This window comes from Cnephaeus nilssonii, assembly GCF_951640355.1.
Source record: "Cnephaeus nilssonii genome assembly, chromosome: 11".
NCBI classification, from domain to species: Eukaryota; Metazoa; Chordata; class Mammalia; order Chiroptera; family Vespertilionidae; genus Cnephaeus; species Cnephaeus nilssonii.
The window spans coordinates 81,709,834-81,736,258 of NC_137082.1; the positions used below are offsets into that span (position 1 = coordinate 81,709,834).

Sequence of the window (26,425 nt, forward strand, 5' to 3'; positions counted from 1 at the left end):
TATCTTTTTTTATTTGTTTGCTTGTTTATTTATTTATTTTGTCTAGTATATCTTTGAATGTAAGTCATGTCTATTGTAGAGTTGGATCTTATTTATCTAGCCTGATGATCTCTCCCTTTTGATTGGAGTGTTTAGGCTACTAATATTTATGTAATTATTAATAAGGTTGGATTTACATTGCCATTTTGCTGTGAAAAATGTTTATTATGGGGATTTTATTACTCGGTAAAGTACCAAAGGCTGCCCCAAGGAAGTAATATTTATTCTGATATTTGTGATGAGTACTGGCAAGAAAGCAGGCACAAATATAATTGTGAAAGGTCATAGATCTGAAAAAACTGTTTATGTGACATTCTTTATAGCTGGAGAGAGGTAGGGTGTGAGTGGGCCTAAATGAAAGGGGAGATGTGGCAGAGATTTTGAGCAGGGGAGAGCAATCTGTTCTTTCCTCCTGTGGCCCTTTTAGTTTGAGAAATGGTCCATTTGTAGTTTGGAAATTGAGTATCGTGATTTGTTCTTTTTGACTCTTACATTCTCTGTCAGATTTTCTGTGACATATGTTCCATTTTTCACAAACTCCCAAACTTGCCTTCTCTTTCACCTTGTATTAAGCTTTGTTGACCAAGAATGAGGTCTGACATGAAACAAACTCCCTCTAGATTTTCACAGTAGCCTCATTCAGCCTTATACTTCCCACTTCCCTGTCTCCTCAGAGGGGGCAGTGTACTCCTTTTTTTCTGTGATTTAACTCTTCTACCTGTCTTCATCTTAGTTTTTTTTATCAAGTACAAGGACTGGAAAAAAAAACAAAGCTCTATTTTGATTGTCCAGAATTAACAGCTGGTTTTAAAAATTATTACGTGCAACCCTTTTTAAGATAAAGCTCAAGTGGCCTTTAACTACTTTCCACTTGGTCATCTCCCCATCTTAACCTGATATGGTATTAAAAAAATACTTTCTATATATGTGTAACTTAAAAAAGTGCTTCTTCATATTAACATGTCACATTTACCTTGTGAAAATGTTGTCCTGCTGTATGGAGAACAGGCCATACCAAGACTGAATACAGAGAGACAGGAGATGATTATCAGTCATAACATTGGAAAATAAATGGCAGAGGTTGTGCTTAGAGTGATTGGCAATGGAGATGAATTATAGTGGACAGGCTAGAAATTTAAGGAGGTGGGATTAATAGAAATTAGTGAGTGATGGGATATAGTGAGTAAAGGAGAAGGCATTATCAAAAATAACCCTTAGGTTTTTGACAAGAGCAATTGAGATAATAGTGGTGCTATTTACTGAGCTAGAGAAGGCCTTGGATGACTAATTTGGTTTTGGACATGAGATTGTGGTGCTCTTGTGAAATCTAAATGGAGATGTCAGGTGGCTATTTGGTAGACTTGTATAGAGCTCAGAGAAAGCCTGAGATGGAGTAATAAAATTACTAATATAGGGATGGTATTGGAAACTAGGTGTAGAAGAGGTCACTTGAGTGGGTGAGTAAAGGATCTAGGACTAGGACTAACTACTGAGATTTGATAGAGGAAGTTAAGCCTATAAAGTAGACTGAGAAGGTATTACAAGAAAAGTAGGAGACCTGGGAGATAAAGAAAGACAGTTTAAGGAGAGGGAGTGAGTTAGGCATAGGATACTGCTTAGACATTAGGATGAGGGCCAAACTGTGTGTTGGATTAGAGATATGGGGGTTTTTAATGACCCTGGTAAGAACTGTTCTACTAGCTTTATAGAAGCAGATATCAGATGGGACTGGGTTGGAGAGGGAATGTGAGAGGTAAAGAAATAGAGGGAGGGTGTTTAGACAGCTCTCTTAATAAGGGCTTTGAAAGAAGAGTGGTACCTGAAGGGGGCAATAAGAGATTGAGATATGCAGAAGGAGGATTTTAAAAAATGAAAGAACAGATGGATGGATGGATCTCTAGTTGAGTGTGAGATGTTGATGAATGCCAAGGAACAATCACTAATGTAGGGCTTGAGGGAGGTGAGAGGGGAATGATAATATAACGTACACTGTATGTGTGTGTGCGTGCGCGCGTGCGTGCATCCCTCAGCCCGGCCTGCACCCTTACACAGTCCGGGACCCCTAGCTCCTTACTGCCTGTCTGCTTGCTTCTTACTCTAGGCTCGCTGCTCCTTAGCACTGCCGTGGAGGTGGGAGAGGCACCTGCCACCGCTGCTGCACTCGCCAGCCGTGAGCCCGGCTTCTGGCTGAGTGGTGCTCCCCCTGTGGGAGCGCACTGACCACCAGGGGGCAGCTCCTGCATTGAGCATCTGCCACCTGGTGGTCTGTGTGCATCATAGCGACTCGTCGGTCTGGTCGTTCTGCCATAATGGTCGCTTAGGCTTGTATTACATATACTAGTGGCCCGGTGCCCAAAATTCGTGCACGGGGGGAGGGGGTGTCCCTCAGCCCAGCCTGCACCCTCTCCAATCTGGGACCTCTCGAAGGATGTCCTACTGCCTAGTTTACAAGGATCGGGCCTAAACCGGCAGTCGGACATCCCTCTCCCAATCCGGGACTGCTGGCTCCTAACTGCTCACCTGCAAGCCTGCCTGCCTGATTGCCCCTAACCACTCTGCCTGCCGGCCTGCTCGCCCCCAAATGCCTCCCCCTCGCCAGCCTGATCACCCCCAACGTCCTCCCCTGCCGGCCTGCTCACTCCAAACTGCCCCCCCACCCCCCGCCCCGCTGTCCTGATCACCTCCAACTGACCCCCACTGATGGTCTGTTCACCCCCAACTGGCTCCCCTGCTGGTCTGCTTACCCCTAATGGCCCTGCCCCCCACCAGCCTGATCACCCACAACTGCCCTCCCCTCTTGGCCTCTAACTGCCTCTACCTCGGCCCCGTCACCATGGCTTTGTCCAGAAGAACATCCAGAAGGTTTCCTGGAAGGTCTCACAGTCTAATTAGCATATTATCCTTTTGTTAGTATAGAGGCCTGGTGCACGGGTGGGGGACAGCTGGTTTGCTCTGAAGGGTGTCCCGGATCAGGGTGGGGGTCCCGCTGGGGTGCCTGGCCAGCCTGGGTGAGGGGCTGATGGCTGTTTGCAGGCTGGCCAAGCCCCCCAGTGGGGACCCTCACCCCATGAGGGTGTGGCCAGCCTGGGTAAGGGGCTGCGGGCTGTTTTCAGGTTGGCCACACCCCCCTTCAGGGTGGGGGTCCCCGCTGGGGTGCCTGGCCAGCCTGGGTGAGGGGCTGATGGTTGTTTGCAGGCTGGCCATGGTCCCTGATGACCCAAGCTCCCAGCCCCTCCATTTTTTCTTTTCTGTTTCTTTTTTTTCAGTGCCTCCTTGAGCGGAGGCCAGGGCCAGCTGGAAGCAGATATCTGGGATTTATTTATCTTCTATAATTGAAACTTTATAGCCTTGAGCGGAGGCCAGGGCCCAACAGGGCGGGCAGGAAGCTTGGCTTCCTCCATTGCCAGGGGCAACGCAAGCCTCCTGCTCACTCCAGCTCCGTGGCTGCCGCCATCTTTGTTGGGTTACTTTGCATATTCACTCCTGATTGGCCGATGGGTATGGTTTGTGGGCATAGCAGAGGTACGGTCAATTTGCATGTTTCTCTTTTATTAGTGTAGATATCCATATAGAAGAGGATTGTCTTTAGATTAGAGGGAAGAACAGCATGGGGGAGATGTTTTAATCTTATTTCATTGTAAATTTTCAGTGAACAATAAACCAGAGGGTTAAGAACATTTTATCTCATTTAAAAGCTGCAATTTCCATTTGATGATTCTCCTTTTTTTACTGCCATCTACCTTTGACTACTTCTACTAAAAAAATACTTTTTCCTTCCCACTAAAAACAATAAATACTCCCCCTATCCCCCTTACCAAAAGCAGTAAATCTGGTTGTTTGGGAAGATTAATCGGTACATATGACATCTTTTCCCTCTGTATTTAGGGTACTTTATTTTTATTCCATGGCAGGGAGTTATGTCAGAGCTTGTATTCCCACTTCCTGTGACTTTTTCCCCCTGTGTTTTATGAATTATAACAAAATTCCAGTATAGGGGAAAATTCTAGTAGAATTTACTGACCACATTTGACCTGAATGGTGTTATGAGCAGAAGCATAGCTTCTTTTTCTTCAGAAGACTTTTCAGTAGACTATTGTGTTAGAGTGGGTTTTTAAATAGATAATGCTTGTACGTGATGCAACATTCAAGAGGTACAGAACTACATCCAGTAAGAAGTCTTTGACTTCTATTTCCTGATTTATTTTCTTTTGTTGCCAAGGTAGTTGGTGTTACCATTTTCATCAGGATCCTCCCAGAGGGATTGTGCATCTATAGATAAACTTACATATAATTTTGTTCCTTACATACACAAATGGTATAATGTACATTTTTTATTTATTTAACCTTACATATTGAACATTGCTCCATATTAGTTTATAAAGAATCCATTCTTTGTGGCCACATTGCATGGACATACCATGATAAGCTAATTACTTGTGTCCTATTTATGGTTGTTACCAGTATTTTTGATAGATTTGGACATATATAAGTGTTTTTTAGGTAGCAGAAGTCATTATATATAATGTTTTTATTTTTTTTTTTAAGAGAGAGAGAGAGGAAGGGAGAGATGGAAACATCGATGAGAGAGACATCAATCTGCTGTCTCCTAGATGCTGAACTGTTGAGCCACACCACCTGGGCCAGAAGTCATTATAAACCTTAAACACTTAAATTTAAGGAAGTTGAAATGAAAGATAATTATTTGATTCGTGTGTCATTGAAAGACATTGATATTGTAATGTTTTCTTACAGTAGATTCTAGATTAATTTGTGTTACCCACACAGTTTATTTACAGAAGAAACAAGAGTTTTATGGTTATTTTAATAAACTTAAAATTTTCAACTCAATGTTATATTTTGAAAAAGTTCAGTACCTTCTGCTCTTAGAGTTAATTTGAGACTTGATGCTTGTGCTTTATGGCTTACATTAATTTCATATATTTCTCAGATATTTCAGCTTTAAGAAAAAGCTTTATTCCAGAATATATAACTTCATTCTCTACAGAAGAATTAACTCTCATTTTTATTCAATTAGAAGATCTTGGTTTATTCCTCATTCCTGGGTGTATTTCATATCTATGATTATTATTTTTTTAAGTTTTGAATTTGAGATCCTGTAAGACTATTAAGACTACTTTTTTTTTGTCCTGGATGTTAATAACATGTTAATAAATTATCTTGTATGTAATACAAATATCTGTTGGAATCCCATAAAAAGTATGGCTAGCTTTCTCCTTAATATAATGAGTTTAATCTATGATTATTTTTTAAAATAGTTTTTATTGATTTCAGAGAGAGAGAGAGAGAGAGAGAGAGAGAGAGAGAGAGAGAGAGAGAGAGAGAAACATTGATGAGAGAGAAATATTGATTGGCTGCCTCTTGTACACCTCTACTGGGGATGAGCCCGCAACCTGCGCATGTACTCTGACCAGGAATCAAACTGGTGAACTCTTGGTGCATGGAATGACACTCGACCAGCTGAGACATACTGGCTGGGCAAATATTTTATTTCCTGTTTGTGTTGCCAGTATGCTTCATTTATGACACTGGCAGTTTGTTGGTTTAACTTTTATTCTCTCTATTGGCTTTCAGAGGTGTAACATTCCTTTTGTAATGGTGTTGGGAATAAAATTTATGCTTATTTTCATTTAATTTAAAAATTAGTAATGATGCAAATATGCTTATGAAATAGGCTACACATTGGGTTGTTTTAAATTAATAAAAACATTCATAGACACTAGGAACATTTATTTTCATGAATTAATTAAGGAAACTTCCTTCAAATGCCTGTTTTATCAGTAGCTGAGATGAGAGCCATGAAAAACAGACAAACAAAAAACCCAGGTATAGCCCAGCTGGTGTGGCTCAGTGGTTGAGCATTGACCTAGGAACCAGGAGGTTCAATTCCCGGTCAGGGCACATGCCCAGGTTGCGGGCTCAATCCCCAGTGTGGGGCATGCAGGAGGCAACCGATCCATGATTCTCATCATTGATATTTCTATCTCTCTCTCCCTTCCTCTCTGAAATTAATAAAAATACATTACAAACAAAAAACCCAGGTATATAAAAAAATTTGTGTTCATACTAAGCAAAAAGTAGGCTTGGCATGTTAGATTAATAAAAGGTTTTTTAGATATTTTCTAGTTGCTGCCTACGGTATATTTTAACTGTCAAGTAACCTGGAGTCAAGTGATGGAGATGTCTTTTTCCTGATTAATTTGAGAGAGAGAGAGAGAGACATTGATTTGTTGTTCCACTTAGTTATGCATTCATTGGTTGATTCTTGTATGTGCCCTGACTAGGGATGGACCCTGCAACCTTGGCGTAACAGGACGATGCTCTAAACACCTGAACTACCCGGCCAGGGCTGATGATGTTTCATTGCACCTGACTAGCATACTATCTAGCTTAATATTTTGTCTTTGACCTATGGGACATTATGATAATTGCCTTCTTTAACATCACATATTATAGGGTGAGGTATTTACTTGCTTTGCACATTTTTAGCATCCTCTTAAAAACTGTCAGTTAATAAAGTTTACACTGTATAGGTCCTTACTCTGGTGGCTAAAGATTATGTCCTGTTTCTCCATGATTAAGTGGAATTGTAGCACACACAGTGAATAGGGTAATAATGTTAGTTTCTAAAGTTAGCATATAAGGTGGAAAATGTGTGTAGGGTATTTTCTCTTAAATCCCTTAAGTCCGTGGTTGGCAAACTGCGGCTCGCGAGCCACATGCGGCTCTTTGGCCCCTTGAGTGTGGCTCTTCCATAAAATACCACGGCCTGGGCGAGTCTATTTTGAAGAAGTGGTGTTAGAAGAAGTTTAAGTTTAAAAAATTTGGCTCTCAAAAGAAATTTCAATGGTTGTACTGTTGATATTTGGCTCTGTTGACTAATGAGTTTGCCGACCACTGCCTTAAGTCATTCTTGGAATAGAGTGCATTAGGTTTTCTGGGTTCACAAAGTAGTTGATCTGTATTTAGTGGCTATTGTTTATTAAATAAAACATGTTTAAACACTAGACTCATATTCAGCGTCATAGTACTGTGGGAACTAGGAGTACTAAAGAAATAGCAGTCAGGCCTTTCATCTTAATGCCCTCTAGAGCAACTTCTATTGGGAGGAATGGCAGACAGGTTCAATGCATATAATTACTTTGGTTGTGCATTTGCCAAATGCACCTAGTTGAAGGGTGTGTGGTTTTTTGTTTTTTTTTTAATATAAGGGTACATTGAATTCGACTCTACTGTAACTTCCCCTTTGCCTTTCTTTGATGATTTGAGTGTAAAAGTAATCATTTAATTTAACTTGTTTTCTAGATCAGTTTTTAAGCATTCTTTTCCATTTATATTAAACCCAAAATGTACATATTAACTATATCATAATTTTGAGAATCTCTTTCTTAAACAAATGAAATTAAGTTTTAGAGTTGAAAATCCTTGTTTGATTGCTTGCTGTTCATGCAAGTTCAGGAACAGAGGATTAATATTGTGCCATTTTTGGTAGCTGTGTATGCTAGTATTTTGATAGTACTAAGTCTTTTGAATTTGACTGTTGATGAATATATTAAGGCATATATATTTTAAAAGCCTGAATGATGATAACTTTTGTTACCCACTTAGAAAGGTAGGCATATTGTGTTAATTAAATAATTTGCCATTTCTTTTTGTTGATTTTGTGTGTTTTTGCCCAGGTTGCTTTCCTGTTGCATCTTTAACATAGTTTCCCTGACCCTGCTCCATGATTAACTCAAAAGTTTGAAATGAAGATGGAGGAGGCAGTGGGAAAAGTCGAAGAACTTGAGTCTGAAGTCCCACCAAAAACATCCAAACAAGAGACAACTAAGGAGGAAGATGGATCTGTAGAACTGGAATCTCAAATTCAGAAAGATGGTGTAGTGGATTCTGCAGTTCTTTCTTCAATGCCTTGCTTGTTGATGGAACTGAGAAGGGACTCTTCTGAGTCTCAGTTAGCATCCACAGAGAGTGACAAGCCGACAACTGGCCGAGTTTATGAGAGTGACTCCTCTAACCACTGCATGCTTTCCCCTTCCTCTAGTGGTCACCTGGCTGATTCAGATACATTGTCTTCTGCAGAAGAGAATGAACCCTCCCAGGCAGAAACAGCTGTAGAAGGAGATCCTTCCGGCGTGTCTGGTGCCACAGTTGGGCGCAAGTCTCGACGTTCCCGATCTGAAAGTGAAACGTCCACTATGGCTGCCAAGAAAAACCGGCAATCCAGTGATAAACAGAATGGTCGAGTCACCAAGGTTAAAGGTCACCGGAGCCAAAAGCAAAAGGAGAGAATCAGGCTACTGAGGCAGAAACGGGAAGCTGCTGCGCGTAAGAAATATAACCTGTTGCAGGACAGTAGTACCAGTGATAGTGACCTGACTTGTGACTCAAGCACGAGCTCATCAGATGATGATGAAGAGGTTTCAGGGAGCAGCAAGACAATCACTGCAGAGATACCAGGTAGAGGATGTTTTTTAAACTGACTGTAGAGCACCTGATGGCATTTCTCAGCTTTCAGGCTCAGTTAAATGAGTGACACTTGAAAAAATCCAAGAGACCTGCAGCTCTGTGTAAATTTGAAGACTGCAGTGTATTAACAAGACATGTCCAATTTTAAAAAAAACCTATTCTGAGGTTTCCAGTGCACTTTAGCACATTAGCAAAAAAAAAAAAAAAAGTTAATGATAGGGACAAGATTATTTTTAAATAATGGAACTTCTCATGTCTCTTTCTCTGTAACATATTACCTGAACTTTCATCATTGCTTTTTTAGCACTGCTTAGATGTATACTCACTGCTCAGCATTATTACTAAGTACATTATCCTCAGGAATAGGCACCTTGCTTTATTATATAGCCACTACACTTGAGCTTATGGTGTCTGAAATCACATGTCTTATCGTTCGTTAAAGTTCTCTAATAACTGTTTCTCCTAAAACAGTAGTTTTATGTGCTTTTCCTCATTCAGTGCATGATAAGCTAGTACACACATTTTTCTATTCTAAGTTGTCACTCTCATCGAAAAGAATGTTTGGTTTTTTTTTCTCAAAGTTTCCCCCTTACTTCCTAAGCTTTAAAAAGTTTGCTTGAAATTTGCTTGTTCAGCTCTCGCTGGTGTAAGGATCTTATTTATTACATGTTTGACATCCTGCTTTCTCCATATTATCACATCTGGTACTGTGCTCTACAAAGGCAGTATTGAGATCTCATCGTGGGAGAAAGATGAGGTTTGAATTGTTAGTAATTGGTGGGTTCTTATTAAAGAGACTTATGATTAGGAATTTCTGTAAATTACATGGCACTTAGTAGATCACAGCAGCATTACTTATTACTACATTAAAGGGGAAATTTTGGTTTTATGGGTGACTGTTTTTTCCTTCTATTTTTCTGAAAGATTTTTTTTGTTTTGTTTTTACACATGAAGACAACATATTGCTGATATACAAAGAATATTTGAAGAAAAAATATTGGTTAATTAAACCAATAGCTAACAATACTTATACAGACTCAGTAACAAGAATGATTGGTTTTAAAGCTCTATAATTTATAATAAAAAACACATTCATATGGTATGTTAGAGGTTTACAGTCATTAGAAATGCTTACTGTTTTAATACCTATTGAATTCCTATGGTAGTTCTTTTCCTAAAATTAATGGGGAAGGGATTTAATTGAAGCTCATCAATTGAATGCATGAGTGAAGCAGACTTTGGAGTTCTGAGGCTGATTCTAGTATATTTCAGTTTTGCATTTAATAATTTTAAAGCTTTTAATATCTATAAAATTGTTTGATCAAGCATTCTTATGTTCTGTACTAATCTGCTAACCAAGATAATGATGGATCTCTTGATACAGTGCTTAATTTCACTCACTAAACAAATTTTTATGTAACCACCCCAATACTTTGCCTTTTTTTTGGGAAAGGTAGAAGAAGTGGGTGAAAAAAATTCTCTTTGAAAATAGATACTATTGTAGAGGTAGCAAGGGTAGCATGAGAAATGTCTTCATGGGCACTCTCCCTGTTTGGCTTATAAGTTAGGTGTGCTTTGTTCATATTTTCCAAATCTCTTTGACTACCTTGACCAGTGTTTAAAACTAAAACACCATTGGTTTGTTTCTTTTCTATTCTGAATTGTATACTAACTAAAACCTCAAAGTAAATTAACTGGATCTATAATTTAGTTTCTGTTGTTCACACCATTTAGTAAGTTTGTGGCTTTTGAAAATAGAGAGTTTTCTAAGGTAATCATGGAGAATCCAATGTTAGGTAAGGTGCAGGGTCGCTGTATATGACTGCCTGTGCTGTGCCTTGCACAGTTTCAGGAAGTGCTGTTCACACAAGACATGTATGAATGGTCTTCCTAGAATTAAGCAAAGCAGCAAAGTTAGAACAGCCTAAGTTTAAATATTAAGTTGACATTTAAACTGTCCATATTGTTATCCCAGAAAAGTTACGACATTGTGCATTTTTGATATAATAATTTTTACTTCAGGTTTCTGAGTCACATGATTGGAGAAGGGGGACACACTCAAACTTGTAGCAAGGGCAGTTGAAAAGTGTAAATTGTAAAGATGGGATAAATTATGAGCTGACTTGAGTGCAACAACATGGACATTCAGGTGAACCTTAAACTAACTGGATGTGCCTAACAGAATCTCTTGGATGTTGAAATTTGAATTCAGCTGTTTACACAGAATGGAAACAAAGAGAAAAAGTAAAAACTGAGATTCTTGCTATCATATTTTATCAGGGTAATCTAATAATTCAGAAAATGCTTCATTTAGAAGCTCTTGTTTGGCAGCAGCTTAAACGTTGAAGGAATTATGCTAAATGTTCTCTTACGCCAAATAATTTAACAATGTGTTTTCTTATAAGAGTGAAAATAAGTAATGACTAGGCTTATATAGTGCATGATAATGCTTAATAATTGAGTTTGGTATCTGGGCAACAGGTGTTTATGAAGACTTTTAGTTCACAGTTAACTAGCGGGCAGCTTAGTGTGCGTGTATATTAGATCATTCTCTTATTTGAAATTTTTGAAAATATATTACTGTTTTAAGAGTCCTTTTGGAGGTATCATACCAAGACTATTTTGACAGTTCTTTCATTTGGGGGCCTTGAAAATGAGCAAAAATAAGAGTATTTTGTAGTGCATATTAATATAAAAATACTATGTGGTGGTCTTGAGTGTTCAGGGCTGTTATCAAATGTCTCATTTATTTTTATAGATTATCTTTTAAAAAATATATTTATTGATTTTAGAGAGAAAGGGAGAGGGAAAAAGAGATAGAAATATCAATGATGAGAGAGAATCATTGATTGGCTACCTCCTGTATACCCCCTGCTGGGGATCGAGTCCACAAACCCGGGCATGTGCCCTTGACCAGAATCAAACCCGGGACCCTTCAGTCTGCAGGCCAACGCTCTATCCACTGAACAAAACCGTCCAGGGCTATTGATTATCTTTTTATACTATTAATCACCTGGCAGTTTTTTGAGTAGAACATTTTTTCTCCGGGTAGGGGTGAGTTCCTCTCGGTAAAATCACTTTAACTTGAGACTAGATCTGGAAAGTCTGCTCTTACAGGAAATTTTGATTTTAGTGAATATGAATAATGGATATCAGACTTCATTCAGTTCAAGAAATTCTCTGAATAGACTAACTCACATGCATCAGTGTGCATGTCAGTGGGGAAAAGTTTTTTCAATACTTGTTTTTCATAACTCTATTTACCCTAGAGTAAAACCATAGGGTCGCTTCACCTTGTCTTGACTAAAATGACCTGCTTTTGTGTAGTTTAATAGTCACCATATAAATGCCTGCTCAGACTGAGGTTCCAAAAATTGTACCCACTTTGGTAGGAAGGGTTGCATTTAGAAAATCTAGTTGGTCTATTTTGGAGCATGTCAGGGAGGCTGTTGAGGACAACTGTCTGAGATCACCTAAATTCTCATCTTTGGCCAGGTTAGAACAACTTAGTCCCATTGAAGCCAAGATCTCACCACCCATTATTCACCATACACATGTGTGCACTGAAATACATCATGATAAGGTATCATCTTACCTCACAGTTTTTCTGAGGTGGAGACTTATGCTTGATCAGTTAACTCTTGCTTGGAAATTTAAAAATGAAATGTTTGAGGTAGTAAATCCTTTGTAGAAATTTTTGAAAGTAGAAAACTGTGAAGTAGAAGATTAAAATCACTCAAACCCTTTTGTTAACATTGAGTATGTTGCTTTCCATAATATATAACAAAAAATTATCGTATTGTGTATACATACTTCTCTTTTCCTTTCCTCTTAATTGCATTTTGAGCATTTAACCAAAACATAGTATTCTCTCTAAAAAAAATTAGCTAACTAAGAGAGCTTCCCTAACGATGGTTCTTTGGGCTGTTTTTAGTTTTTACTCTTATTCAAAAGGGTATGAGCACTTTAAGACTCTTGACACATACTGTCAAACTGCTTTTTAAGAATATTTTAAGTTTATTCCATCTAGGAGCTTGAGTATTTGTTGCATTACATTCTTGCTATTGTTTTTTAAAAGTTGCTGATTTGATGGAAGAATTGTATCTTAGTGTTAATTTGTATTTCTTTGATCACTAGTGAAATTGGAAAATCATGTTTGGCCATTTGTATTCTTTTGGTAAATAGTCTATTCATGTTCTTTGCACATTTTCCTGCTGCCACATTTGTTTTTCTTATGATTTGTGAGGGTTCTTAACCTATTGGAAATTGTATTACTTGGAAAAAAATTAATATTAATTTAAGCAGTGGGGACTCACGTTAAAGGACCACAAACCCATTATGGGAATACCATGACCTTTTCCCTAGATTGAATATGAAGTGCTGAAAGTCCCATATCCCCACTTTAAGTCTTTTATAATCTGTTTGTATTTTAGTAGCTATTAAGGAAACTCACTAAATACATTGGTAACAAAACGCTGAGACAGAGTAATCAGATGGTAAATTCCTATTTTCAATTTAGTAAATGCAGATGAGGCAGGTAAAATCCATGCAGCTTTTAATCTGGCTCTATATATTAGAATCACTTGGGGAGCACTTAAAACTTAGGATGCCCAGACCCCACTCCAGACCAATTAAATAATAACCTCTGGATCTCACCCAGGTGTCAGCATTCTCCCCTTCCCCCCAGCTTTTTGGTGATATAATTGACATATATATATATATATATATATATATATATATATATATATATATATATATGTATATATATATAACATATATATAACATATATATAATATGTATGTATATTATAATATACATACATATTATATATAAAGCAATGTGTAAATTTAAGGTGTACAACATTGAATATTTGATAAATGTTTATATTGTTAAATGATTACCACAGCAAGGTCAGTTAACACATCTATCAGTTCACATAGTTATGATTTGTGTGTGTGTATATTGAGAACTTTAAGGTCTGCTCTCAGCTACTTTCAAATATACAATACAGTAAGTATTGTTAATTATAGTTACCGTGCTGTACATTGCATTCCTAGAACTTACTGTCTTATAACTGGAAGTTAATATCCTTTGATCATCTTTATTCTCCCTCCCCCAACCACCAACTGCTCTATCTTTATGAGTTCAGTTTTAAATTCCACATATAAGTGAAATTAATACAGTATTTGTCTTTTTCTGTCTGACTTATTTTACTTGGCATAAAGGCATCAGCATTTTTAAAGTTCCCCCAGTGATGACAGTCTGCAGTTGTGGCTGAGAACTCAGTTGAGCCAGTGATATTTTAAGTCAGAGCTAAACATCAATTGTGCAACTGGTAGTTCTGTCATGGCTAATGGCTATCAAATTGGAGTCTGATTTTAAAAAATCTTATTAGTTATAAAAACCACAGCACAGTTCTATATTAGTTAACTAAGCATAAGCCCTTTTACTTTTACTCCATTTGAGTGATAATTTTAAAAGCATGCATTCATTAAATGTGGTTTTCTCTATGCTACAATGTCTGGATAATGTTACGTTAAATTTAGAAGCTATCCTTTGGCAATCTCTAATGTTAAAGCACCAAAGTATTCAGCGTGCTTTTTCTAACTTATTTCCTAAAGTGAGTACCTATATTAACTTTGTACATGCAAAAGCATTAGCTTTACTTTTGATATAATGCTTTTTCTCAAAGTAGGATATGTCTTAGTGTCAATAAAAGAATAAATGTGTATTTAAGGTAAGAATATGGTCCCTGGTTTGGTGTTGTTTTTTTTAAATAGATTTTATTTTTTAGAGCAGTTTTAGGTTTACAGCAAAATTGAGCAGATGGTACAAAGATTTCACATATACTTCCTGTCTCCACTCATGCACAGCCTCACCCCTGATAAATGTCCATCACCAGAGTGGTACGTTGGTTGCAGTCAATGATCCTACATTGGTACATCATTGTCATTCAGAGTCCATAGTTTACATTAGGTTCACTCTTGGTGTTGTAAGCACTATGAGTTTTGACCATTGTATAATTGATTCCTGTTTTTAAGATCTGGAATTATTTTGCTTATCAGTATTTATTGTTGGTAGTCATTTTTATGAGGCTTCATTGAATCCAGCATGAGTATTTTCAGAACATTTTCTGAATTCAGCTTTTAAATACCATTTTTCATTTTTTGTTGAAAAATAAGCAATGCCGGAATCTGTAACAGATCAAAGTAGCTATCTGATTTTCTGTCCTATACAATTAGGTTTACCCAGCATTGAAAATGGGAATAAACTGCTTAAAGAAAGTTTAATATTCTTTAAATTCCACTTCTTTCAATAAGCTAACTATACTACCCTCTGGTGAGAGGTAAGTCCTTCTTGAGGAAGTTTATGTATAGAAAAGATTTTTTTTTTAAACATGAAGAAGGGGCTAGACTAATTAGGGGAAAGGAATAAGATGAAGTTATTGGGAAGGTTGGCAACAGACTTGAGGGTTTTTTTGTGTTTTTTTTTCTAGGTAGAATGGGGTTAAAAATTTGTCTCATAGCTTTTTTGGCATTGAAAAGAGGTGGCATGATGCTTTAAGCAGTTCTCATTGTCATTTCTCATTTCTAAGAGAAACATTTAATACTGAGAATTGATAAGTTTTTCTCTTGTATCTTCACAAAAAGTCACTGAGATAAATTGAACCACATTTCCAGAAATATCTGGGATTAATTACAATAGAGCATTTCATAGAATTATTCTTTAGAAGACTTTATGGTACAAGTAGATGATATAAGGCCAAGATTGATTGATTCCATCATTCATTTATTCAGTAAATATTTGAGCACCTCCTATGCAATAGTGAATGTAAAGTCCCTGCCCTCATGGAACTTAATTTTTTTTTTTTGAGGAAACAAACAATAAATGAGCTATCATGCTATCAGGTAGGAATATATACTATCCTATCCTCCTATATAATAAAAGGCTAATATGCAAATTGACCGAACGGCAGAACGACTGGTTGCTATGACACACACTGACCACCAGAGGGCAGAGGCTCAATGTAGGAGCCTGCCCCCTGGTGGTCAGTGCACTCCCCCTGTGGGACCTCTGCTCAGCCAGAAGCCTGGCTCACAGCTGGCAAGCGCAGCAGCAGGAGCCTCTCCTGCCTCTGCAGCAGTGCTAAGGAGCAGCGAGCCTGGCTTTTGGCTTAGCGGCGCTCTCACAGAGGGAGCACCAGTGGTGGCGGGAGCGCTAAGGACCCCTTGGTGATGTGCAGTTGCTGGCTTATACCCACTCCCCACAGGCGGACATCCCACGAGTGGTCCCGGACTGTGAGAGGATGCAGGCTGGGCTGAGGGATCACCCCTCCCCCCAGTGAACGAATGTCGTGCACCGGGCCTCTAGTTAGTAATAAAGCAGGATAGAAGAGATAAAGATGGACTAGGAAAGGTTGCAAAGCCACTTTAGGTAGTGTAGTCAAGTGGTCTGAGGAGATGAAAATTTTTAATAGCTCCCTGAAGAAATGAAGAGTTCAGTATAATTAGGTGTTTTTTTTTAAGAGACCCAAATCAAAGATGATCTGGCCTAGTTCAAGATAAAACAGTATATGTAGAGGAACATATCCTAAACTGAAATCCTATGAAACTACTGTTCTGCCTACACTATGCGTACATTGGGAAGTGCTGGGTCAGGTTTCTTTCTTTTTTTTTCTTTCATATATTTTTATTGATTTCAGAGAGACAGGGAGAGGGGGGGAGAGAGAGAGAGAAACATCAGTGATTAGAGAGAATCATTGATCAGCTGCTTCCTGCATGCCCCACACTGGGGATTGAGCCCGCAACCCAGGCATGCCTTGACTGAGAATTGAACATGACCTCCTGGTTCATAGGTCAACGCTCAACCCCTGAGCCACACTGGCTGGGCCAAACAGGTTTCTTTACTGCAAGACAAATCAGCCATTAATGTGCTCTCCAGAGGGGGAGATGATTTGTAGCATATCCCAAACTTAACCACAAAACTATTTTTTTGAGACAAACTTTGTAACACATTGCAAAGACTAGAGTTTGTAAAAAGCTGACTCAGAAATATACATGGATTGTGTATATTTTTTACGTGGTTTTCCATAAGGAATTAAATATATATACTTTTATTTATTTCAGAGAGGAAGAGAGAGGGAGAGATAGAAACATCAATGATGAGAGAGAATCATTGATTGGGCTGCCTCCTGCATGCCCCCCACTGGAAATCAAGCCCACAAGCCCGGCATGTGCCCTTTATTGGAATCGAACTCAGGACCCTTCTATCCCCAGCCCGATGCGCTATCCACTGAGCAAAACCGGCCAGGGCTCCATAAAGAATTTTTAAAACCTAAAAGGAGCATTTGATAAAACTTACAGCTGAGAATTATTGTATACTGATTTATTATGGGTCAGCTGCCAAAATGACTTTTAGAATTTTATAGTCAAAGCAATAAAATATTCAAGGATACAGTGGTTCTCAACCAAAGTTGTACATTTAAATCACCTGGGGCGCTTAAAGCAAAACAACAAAACAAATCTACAATGCCTTGGAGCCCCCCTAGGTTTTGGTATTTGTTAAACACTCCTAGTTGTTATTTGTTTATTAGCAAAGGGTTGAAAATCAGTTATAGATTAACAGTTGTATAGTTACCGAATATGTGTTCCCAAGCAGATACATCGAAGCTATGAAGAATGGTAGTGTTATGTTGATATTTTATTTTTCTTGGAATTACTTTTGTTTGGTTAATTTAAGTGCTGCTTAGCAATGCTCTATATGGCCGCTCTTAGAAATGCTTATGCTATTTTCCTAAATAAGCATGTCTTAATAAAAATGCAATTTTCTGAATTAATGTTGTTTTATCAAATGGCCTCAATGTCTTTAAAGCTGACATCAGTCGTGCTTGGGGATCTGAAGGAGCGCCCAGGGAAATTCCAGGATTGCTTGACAGGGGTGCTGTGTGTGTTAGGAACTGCATAGGCAGTGTCCTAGAAGAGGCCATGAGTTGTTTTTCCAAGATGCAGAGGCAGACAGAGGAGAAGTTCCACGTGTGGATGGAAAAGTTAACTCATCTTGACACTGACGAAGAGAACAAGCCACTACTGGAATCCAGGGAACTGAAAAATGCAGCTAGTTGGCCAAAGCATTACCCCGTCAGGTGCTTACATGCAGGTGCCTGGTTCCCAAGAACTGCCACAGCAGCCCTTTAATTTTTAGGTAATTGTCCAAATGTTGGCAGTATATTCCCAAAGACTTGTAACAGTTTTTCAGTTAACTTTGCTGAAAATGGGAATATTTCAGAACCCTTGAATCTATCACAAAATTAATTGTGTTAACTATGTTTTTTGGATTACGTAAGAAAGAATATGCTTTTGCCCATTGTAAGTTTCTTTTGATGATGTCTTAAAAGTTATAGTAAACCGTTTCTTTTTAAAAAATTAGATATTCAAAAGACAGTAGTCTTGACAAATTTTAGCTTGAGTTACATGTGGTTGGAACATAGAACCATATTTATACAATAATAGTAATGATCCTTATTTTATGCCCAAAATATAAATAAGTAAAATGGGGAATCTTAGTGAATCCAAATAGGTAAGTATTTAATTTCTTTTAGCATTTATTTCCTACAAACACTGCTGACTTGCTTCTGATTCCAATGGGGGGGAATCATGTAATTAATTTCATACCAGAGCTTATGAATGGATATACTATACTAGAGGCCCGGTACACGAAATTCGTGCATGGGGGCGATGGTGGGGGGCGGGTCCCCTCAGCCCAGCCTGCACCCTCTCCAATCCGGGACCCCTCAGGGGATGTCCAACTGCCAGATCGTGCCTAATCCGGCAGTCGGACATCCCTCACAATCTGGGACCACTGGCTCCTAACTGCTCACCTCCCTGCCTGATCGCCCCTCACTGCCCCCCTCTGCTGGCCTGGTCGCCCCTCACTGCCCCCCCTGCCGGTTTGGTTGCCCCACGCAGCCTGCTGTTTGGTCATTTGGTCGCCCTTCACTAACCCCCCTGCTGGCCTGGTCGCCCCACGCAGCCTGCTGCTCAGTCGTTTGGTCGCCCCTCACTAACCCCACTGCTGGCCTGGTCGCCCCACGCAGCCTGTTCAGTTGTCCATTTGGTTGCGATGGTCGCTTAAGCCTTTTATTATTATAGATGAGCATTTTTATGTCATTCTTCCAGATACCACTTAATGAACTAGTTTGCTCCTAGTCTTTAATGAATTATAATATTAAATTGCATTTGTATGTAAGAAGAATGAATTAATTTTTGAGCAAATATATACCCTGTACCTATTATGCAAGATACTGTAAAGAAAGCAGATTTAGACTGGTGTTTGGTGTCATGCATGAGAAAAACAGTATTTTCCACTGCTACATAGGTGCATTTTTATCTTGAGCTTTAATTTAAAGTTCAGTGTCTTAGTAGCCTGGCAGACATCATCCAGGGAGGGTTCCAGACAATTTCTGTATTGGAAAGAATATTGTGAGAAACAGCTAAATTAGGATGAAAATTTTCAATAAGAATATATAATTTTGCTAAATTAACACTAATTGTTTTTTTAAAAACTGTGCTTTCTACTGAATTTACTTATAACAAAATTTTATTAGTCTTTCCCTTCAGATTTATAACAGTCATTTCTCAATATGAAAAAGTTATTTTAAAATTTAATGAAGTTGCAACTTTGGAAAAAATTTAATTTTATGTTTATAAGCGGAAGGATAGGTAGTATATTTGGAGTTTCATATATAAACAGTCAAGACCTTTATTTTAATAATTTATCTGTAACTTTACTCAGAAAAACTGTCACCATTTTTTTAAATTCAGTTCTATTTCCAAATATTTGCAACTTGTAAAATGTAATAGACTGAGCCCATTTTTTTTCTTTTTCTAATTTTGACTGAAAAATAACTGTGATTTGGTGTTTCCTTTTTAGAACTTAGTGTTGTTTTTTTTTTTTTTTTTTTTTTTTTTAGAACTTAGTGTTTGAGAATTGGGAGTTAACTTTGGCAAAGGCTTGCTAATGTGCTCAGTTCTCATTTAAGAATATGTATGAATTGATGAAAAAGACTAGTCATTGTATAATGACTGTCAGATTTATATAATGACTGTCAGATTTATAATGACTCTTAGATTTAAATATTTAGACTATAGTTGTAGATATGTAATGTTTATGTTAGCAAAATTACTGCAGTATTTTTTTTCAATATGGCCTATTTGCTAAACTTTGTTAAAAATAAGTGAATTAATAACAAAAAGATAACCTGTTAATATAATTGTGAGCAAATCTTGGTTAAAAGCATTAAAAAATTAATAGGGTGTTAATTTTCACATTTAAATCTGAAGTCCATTGAATTGAGGTCTACAAAATCCAGGGTTTACTGTGTAAATGAGATCATAAGGTGTTTGTCTTTGTCTGTCTTAGCATAATGCCCTCAAGGTTCATCTATGTTGTTGCAAATGGCAAGAATTCACTCTTGTTTATGGCTGAATAATATTTCATATTTTATTTATACATATATATGTGTGTGTACACACACATATATGTGTGTGTGTGTGTGTGTGTGTGTATATAACATTACTTTTCATTTATCCAGGGTCACTTTAGTTATTTCCTTGTCTTGGCTATCCTATATAATAAAAGGCCAATATGCAAATTGACCAAAAGGCAGAATGACTGGTTGCTATGGCGTGCACTGACCATCAGGGGCAGACGCTCAATGCAGGAGCTTCCCCTGGTGGTCAGTGTGTTCCCCCTGTGGGAGCTCCGCTCAGCCAGAAGCCGGGCTCAAGGCTCTTGAGCGCAGTGGCGCCTCCGCGGCAGTGTTAAGGATGTCTGACTAACAGCTTAGGCCCACTCCCTGCGGGCTCCCAGACTGCGAGAAGGTGCAGGCCAGGCTGAGGGCCCCCCACCCCCTAGATGCAAGAATTTTGTGCACCAGGCCTCTAGTTATAAATAATGCAGTGAACATGGGGTGCATATATCTTTTCCAGTTAGTGTGTTCATTTTCTTTGGATCTGTACCCAGAAGTGGAATTGCTAGATCATATGGTAATTCTGGCTTTTTTTTTTAATCATCTTTTTGTGTGTGTGTGTGTTTTGTTGTTGTTGTTGTTAATCCTCACAGGAGGATATTTTTCATTGATTTTTAGAGAGAGTGGAAAGAGAGGAGAGACACAGAGAGAGACACATTGATGTGAGAGAGAGACACATCGATTGGTTATTCCCACACCCGCCCTGACTAGGGCTCGGATCAAGCCTGCAACCAGAATCGAACCCAGGACCCTTCAGTCCTCAGGTTGGCGCTATTCACTGAGCCAAACCAGCTAGGGACAGTAGTTCTGTTTTTAATTTTTTGAGGAACCTCCATACTTTTTTTCATAGTGGCTGTACCAATTTACATTCCCACCAACAGTACACCAGGGTTCAAACATAGGTTTTAATAATTGATATTCAAGGTAGGAATAACATTTTGAATATTTAGGAGGTGTTGAATGTTAATAATTTTGGATAAAGATTTTGTGGAAAGAAGTTTTTATAAAAAGAATTAGAATACCAGAGTACATTGATTTAATTCATAGAATATATGACAAAATATTAAAGTTAATTTTAAAGTACAATTTGATATTTGGTGGTTTGGAGAATTTAACCATAAGAATAATATAGCAGAAGCATGTGTATAAATTTTATCTTGATTTTTAGTTTCTCAGGGCCTTGAGGTGTTACTGTCTTGAGTATTGTTTTGAAAAAAATGTTTTTATGAGTTGTGTTTTAAAATGATTACACCTTTTCCAGATTGCACAATTTGAAAATTCCTCTTTCAAAAAAAAATTGTTTCTGTATTGTGGACATTTAAATAAGCATCAAGTATTTGAAGTAGTTTTAATACTATTTTTTTTAACATGACTGCTTTTGCAGGTTATTGAATTCTCTTTCACTTAGGCAAAGTCTTTGTTCTTAAGATTATAAGTATTAATACTAAGCAGTGGGAATTACTTTTGCTTTGTGTGGTGGCATTTTTATGTAGGTGGTGTTTTAGAAGTACCTAGTGGTCTTCCCTTAATTTCCCTTGAATTCCCTTAATTTTTCTGGAACTTTAAGCAGAATAAGGAGTATATCCTCTTTGAACTCTTTTGTAGTCTTATACAGGGTTAATGCTGGAAAGAAACTTCTTTCAACCTATAATATTAATCTAGACATGATTGAAATGCTGTCTATTTAAGAATAAAATCCCACATCTGGATTATTTTATTTCTCTAATAAGTGCTTATAGAATTTAGTAGGTGTTTTAAAAGAAGGCATTATTCCCTCACTAAAGGTAAATGTGTTTTCTGATAATCTGTCTGCAGGCTGCTTTCTGCCTAGTTTGTACTAATTTGGTGTTCTAGGACAATAGATACCTAATCATTTTAACCCTTTGCACTCGCTTTTTTCTCGATTCCTTTATTCTACTCGGGATTTAATTTTTTAAATACCCCAGATTTTACAAAGCGTGGCAATAGAATAAAAAACTGGAGTTTCTTTTCATACAAACTTATTTATTTGGATTTTTTTTATATTTCAAATTATTGATACATTCAAAGAGTATAAAAAGAGCTGCTACTGATGCTAACCGTGTCGAGTCACACTCGACATCCGAGTGCAAAAGGTTAAGAGAATTTAGGGAGGAGGTGGGTGGAAGTGGGAGAGGATATAAATGGGACAAATGGTGACAGGAAAAAAAAAATTTTAACTAGCAGATTAGAATGATCTGATTGTTTGAGCTATCTATTATCTATATATTTTTACACACACACACACACACACACACACACACACAAGCCAAGTGACTGAAATGACCAGAATGACTGGTCGCTATGACGTGCACTGCGGTGGCCAACCAGCCTGATCGGGGCCCCGATTGGCCCCCCACAACCTTCCACGGCCCCTCCCCCCCAGCCCAGCCTCCAATTGCCCCCCACCCTGATCGGGGGTGGGGCTGGCCAGCCAACCACCCGCGGCCCCTCCCCCTGGCTGCAGCCCCTTCCCCTGGCTGGCCTCACCTCCATCGGGCTCCCCTACATCCTCTCTCCCCTGCTGGCCTGGCCCAATCTGCCCCCTTTGGGACGGGCTGGCTGGACCCAACCCATGCATGAATTCATGCACCGGGCCTCTAGTATAATAATAATTCTCTTAATTATATTGATGCATATATGTGTGTATTATTAAAATTGAGTATAATAAAAACCCAAATAAAATTTTAATTTAGAGACTAAAGTCTTAAGATTTAATATTTTGCATGAAGTGGGTTTTTTGCTACTCTTCCACTTAGAAGTAGAATAAAGGATAGTGTCATTTTGGGGCTCCAAGAGAATAGCCTGGTTTTTTGTTATCAATTCAGAGTATGAGCCTAGTCTCAAGGGTGTGTGTGTGGATCTCCTTCAGAATTCTGTAATTAATTTTGTATTTTTATTAACATTATAGTTGACAGACTGCTAGAGACAGATAACTATGCAATAATCTACATGGGTTTTAATGGATTCAGGTCATTAATATAATAATATCCATTCATAGCTTCTTACTTGTATGTAAAAAAAAAAGTGTTGCCCACATATAAACCTAATTAGGGTGATTAAATTGAGGGGAAAAACCACCATTTTACCTTTTTCTTTTAAAATTGTCAATGAAGGGTTTTGGACGTCTTGTTTGTTTCACTAGCAGCCTGAGTAAAAGAATATACAAGAATTTATTTTGCTTCATTGCTTTTGTCATTCCCTACTGGTATGTAGATGTAACAGCAAGGAACTCTGAATATAGGTACATCTCAATTTACATAAGATTTATTACATAAATTTGTATGCACGCCATAATATTAGAAACGAAATCATTTGAATCTGATTGTTAATGAAAAAAATGCTATAGGGATCCTTCTGTTGAGTAAACAATGCATCCAAAATTGATATTACTGATAATTTTCATTTTTAATATCAACCGAATTTACCTAATGTTACAGTTACATGGAAATTGGTATAGGAAAGATGGTGTACAGGCTTTGTGCTGTGCTTATTTGTTTAGAATAACAAATTATAGGCAAGTTATTTTACAGACCTTTTAAGTGATTGTACCTATTATAGTTGTTGAGCTTATATTGATTTCCTTCTCTCTGTTTGTATTATTTAAGTGGTACAGTGAGGGCATAATGAAAAATATTTTGTGGAATGCCACATGGCAGAAAACTACCAAAAAAATTTCAGCAAATTTATTAAAATTAATGTATTGTTAAATTCGTTACATAAAAATTGTTCTCAAATACTCTTCTTAAAAAAAAGAAATATTCTTAAAATTCTCTCCAAAAATGGCACATATGCCCTCAGTCATTGTATAGATAAGAAATTTATGTTTTAAATGTCTAGAAAAGTTATATGGGTAATATGAATTTTAAACAGCATGAGTAACTTTCAAGTTTCTATGTGTATTTTTAAATTTTTTTGTTTTTAATTCCTCTGAAGTTTAGGAAAGTTAGTGGGAATTGAAAACAAACTTTATTTTAGTATTGAGTTGGTCTTTTTTTTGAGAGAGAGGAAGGGAGAGGGATAGAGAGATAGTAACATTGATGAGAAAGATCATTTGGCTGCCTCCTGCGCTTTCCCACAGGGGATTGAGCCTGCAACCCAAGCATGTGCCCTGACCGGGAATTGAACCAGTGACCTCTCGGTTCATGGTTCGGTGCTCAACCACTGAGCCACAGTGGCCAAGCTTGAGTTGATCTTTTCATATTATATTAAAGTACCACAGCACAGAATAAAAATACATCCTAAAAAATGAAGGAATAATAATCTAGGAGAAAGTGTATTCTTTGGCAACAAAGTCTTATTCATATTATAATCTTAAAATTTAGGAAGAGTGTTATCACATTACTGTGATTTTTATTTTACTGAACTTCCTTTATAGCTTTTATTTAACTTGTGTATCCGAAGTGTAACAGCTAACCTAGATAAATAAAAAATTTAAAAAGGAAGCGTTCCTTGTTACTCTATTGAGGGCAGTGTTGTTATTTTAGTAATTCCCTATGAGTTAATTCAGATTAGGTGTTCCTGAATCAAGAGACCTGCTTTTTTTCCATAATGAAATGAATGGTAATAGTTTGTAGTTAGTATAACTAATAATAGATTTTATATGTTTTGGGGATAATTTTCAGTTTTTTTTTGTAACTGGTATATTGATAAAGGAAATAACAATACCATTGTTAACATATAAAGGAAAAGAATCTTGACCTTTAATACCCTATAGGTTATGCTATTAAAAATTGAAGAATATTTGGAAAATAAAATTTAGACTACTTTGTGTAGTAGTTAAAAAGCTGAATGGATGAATCTTTAGCAGGGTACATCAGACATTTGGATGTGATTAAAATCATGCCTAATTTTTATGTTTTTCATGTATGTAGATGTAGGTGTGAATATTTTAGTTTTGTTCTCTATAAATCTGAATCCTCAAAACAGCAGGCCATTGATCTGTCCCTGAAATAGAAAGATATTGAAAGATGGTGACCTCTTCCAGTGCCGTTTTCTTGTGTGTGTGTTTTTTAAGAATGCCATTTGTTTTATTTTTATATATATATATATATATATGTGTGTGTGTGTGTGTATATATATATATATATATGTATATATATATACACACACACACACACACACACACACATATATATGTATATGTGTGTGTGTGTGTGTGTGTATATATATGTATGTATATATATATATATATATTTCAAAGAGGAAGGGAGAGGGAGAGAAAAACATCAATGATGAAAGAGAGTCATTGATCAGCTGCCTCCTACACACACCCTACTGGGGATTGAGCCTGCAACCTGGGCACAGGCCGACGCTTTATCCACTGAGCCAAACCGGCTAGGGCTTTCTTGTGTTTATATAGGTTCTCTTGATTATCAGGACAAGTTACCTTAGTTACTTTTTTTAAAATATATTTTTATTGATTTCAGAGAAGAAGGGAGAGGGAGAGAGAGATTAAAACATCAATGATGAGAGAGAATCATTGATCTGACTTCTGCATGCCCCCTACTGGGAATTGAATCCGCAATCCAGGCATATGTCCTGACCAGAATCGAACTCAGGACCCTTCAGTCCACAGACTGATGTTCTATTCACTAAGCCAAACCGGCTAAAGCCTGAGTTATCTTTTGAATAACCTCTTGATTCGGTTTTCCCACGTATGTAGTTAGTAGTGAAGGGTTAAATTTAAATTGTTTTTCTTTCTTGTGATGAACTTTTTAACTACCATGATAATGTGAAATATTTGCTTTTACCTTTTCTTGGATTCTTCCAAAATTAACTCTTCATCAGTATCATAGGTAACTTTTCTTGAGTGGACAGAATGACCTGTCATTTACCAGGATGATATAAGACAGACATAATCCTTAAAATTTTATATTCTGCCTTGGAAATTTTGTGTCTAAATTTTTAGTAATTGAGGTTAGTATAATGGGAAATGCACAAAACAGACATTGATTGTTTTATTTGAAAAAAATGACTTAGTTCCCAAATAAAATTTCAGTGTACATTGCTCTATTTAATTTCCATTTAGCCCTATGTTTTTGACATTTTTCTTTTTACTAAAATCACTTTATGATGTTACTCTGAAGAAAATATACACAGTGCAGTTTTTTGTATTTAAAGCTATATTTTCTACAGAGGTGCTTTTCCATACAGATTTTTGTCTCTTCTGGTTGATAAATTACTCATCTTTTCTAAGAGATACTCTAAAAATAGCAGCTTTCTATTGTTTCAAATTGTTCTATGTATATTTTATTTTTTGATTGATAGTGAAAATACAGCATAAATATTCTCATATTTTTTCTCATCTGAAAATACAAATTTTCATATTGGTGAATATTTTGGTGTGTAAT

General features: G+C 37.3%; 1 protein-coding gene across 3 annotated transcripts in view; it reads left to right on the forward strand.

Annotated features, from left to right (window-relative positions):
• The window catches only part of ARK2N (arkadia (RNF111) N-terminal like PKA signaling regulator 2N), a 65,136-nt gene that overhangs the window by 14,867 nt on the left and 23,844 nt on the right, over positions 1-26,425 (forward strand). For all 3 annotated transcript variants that reach the window (XM_079785091.1, XM_079785090.1, XM_079785092.1), the window contains exon 2: positions 7,737-8,517. In XM_079785091.1, the coding sequence (XP_079641217.1) occupies positions 7,806-8,517 (712 nt within the window). In that variant the 5' untranslated portion in view covers positions 7,737-7,805. The remainder of the gene's footprint in view (positions 1-7,736; positions 8,518-26,425) is intronic.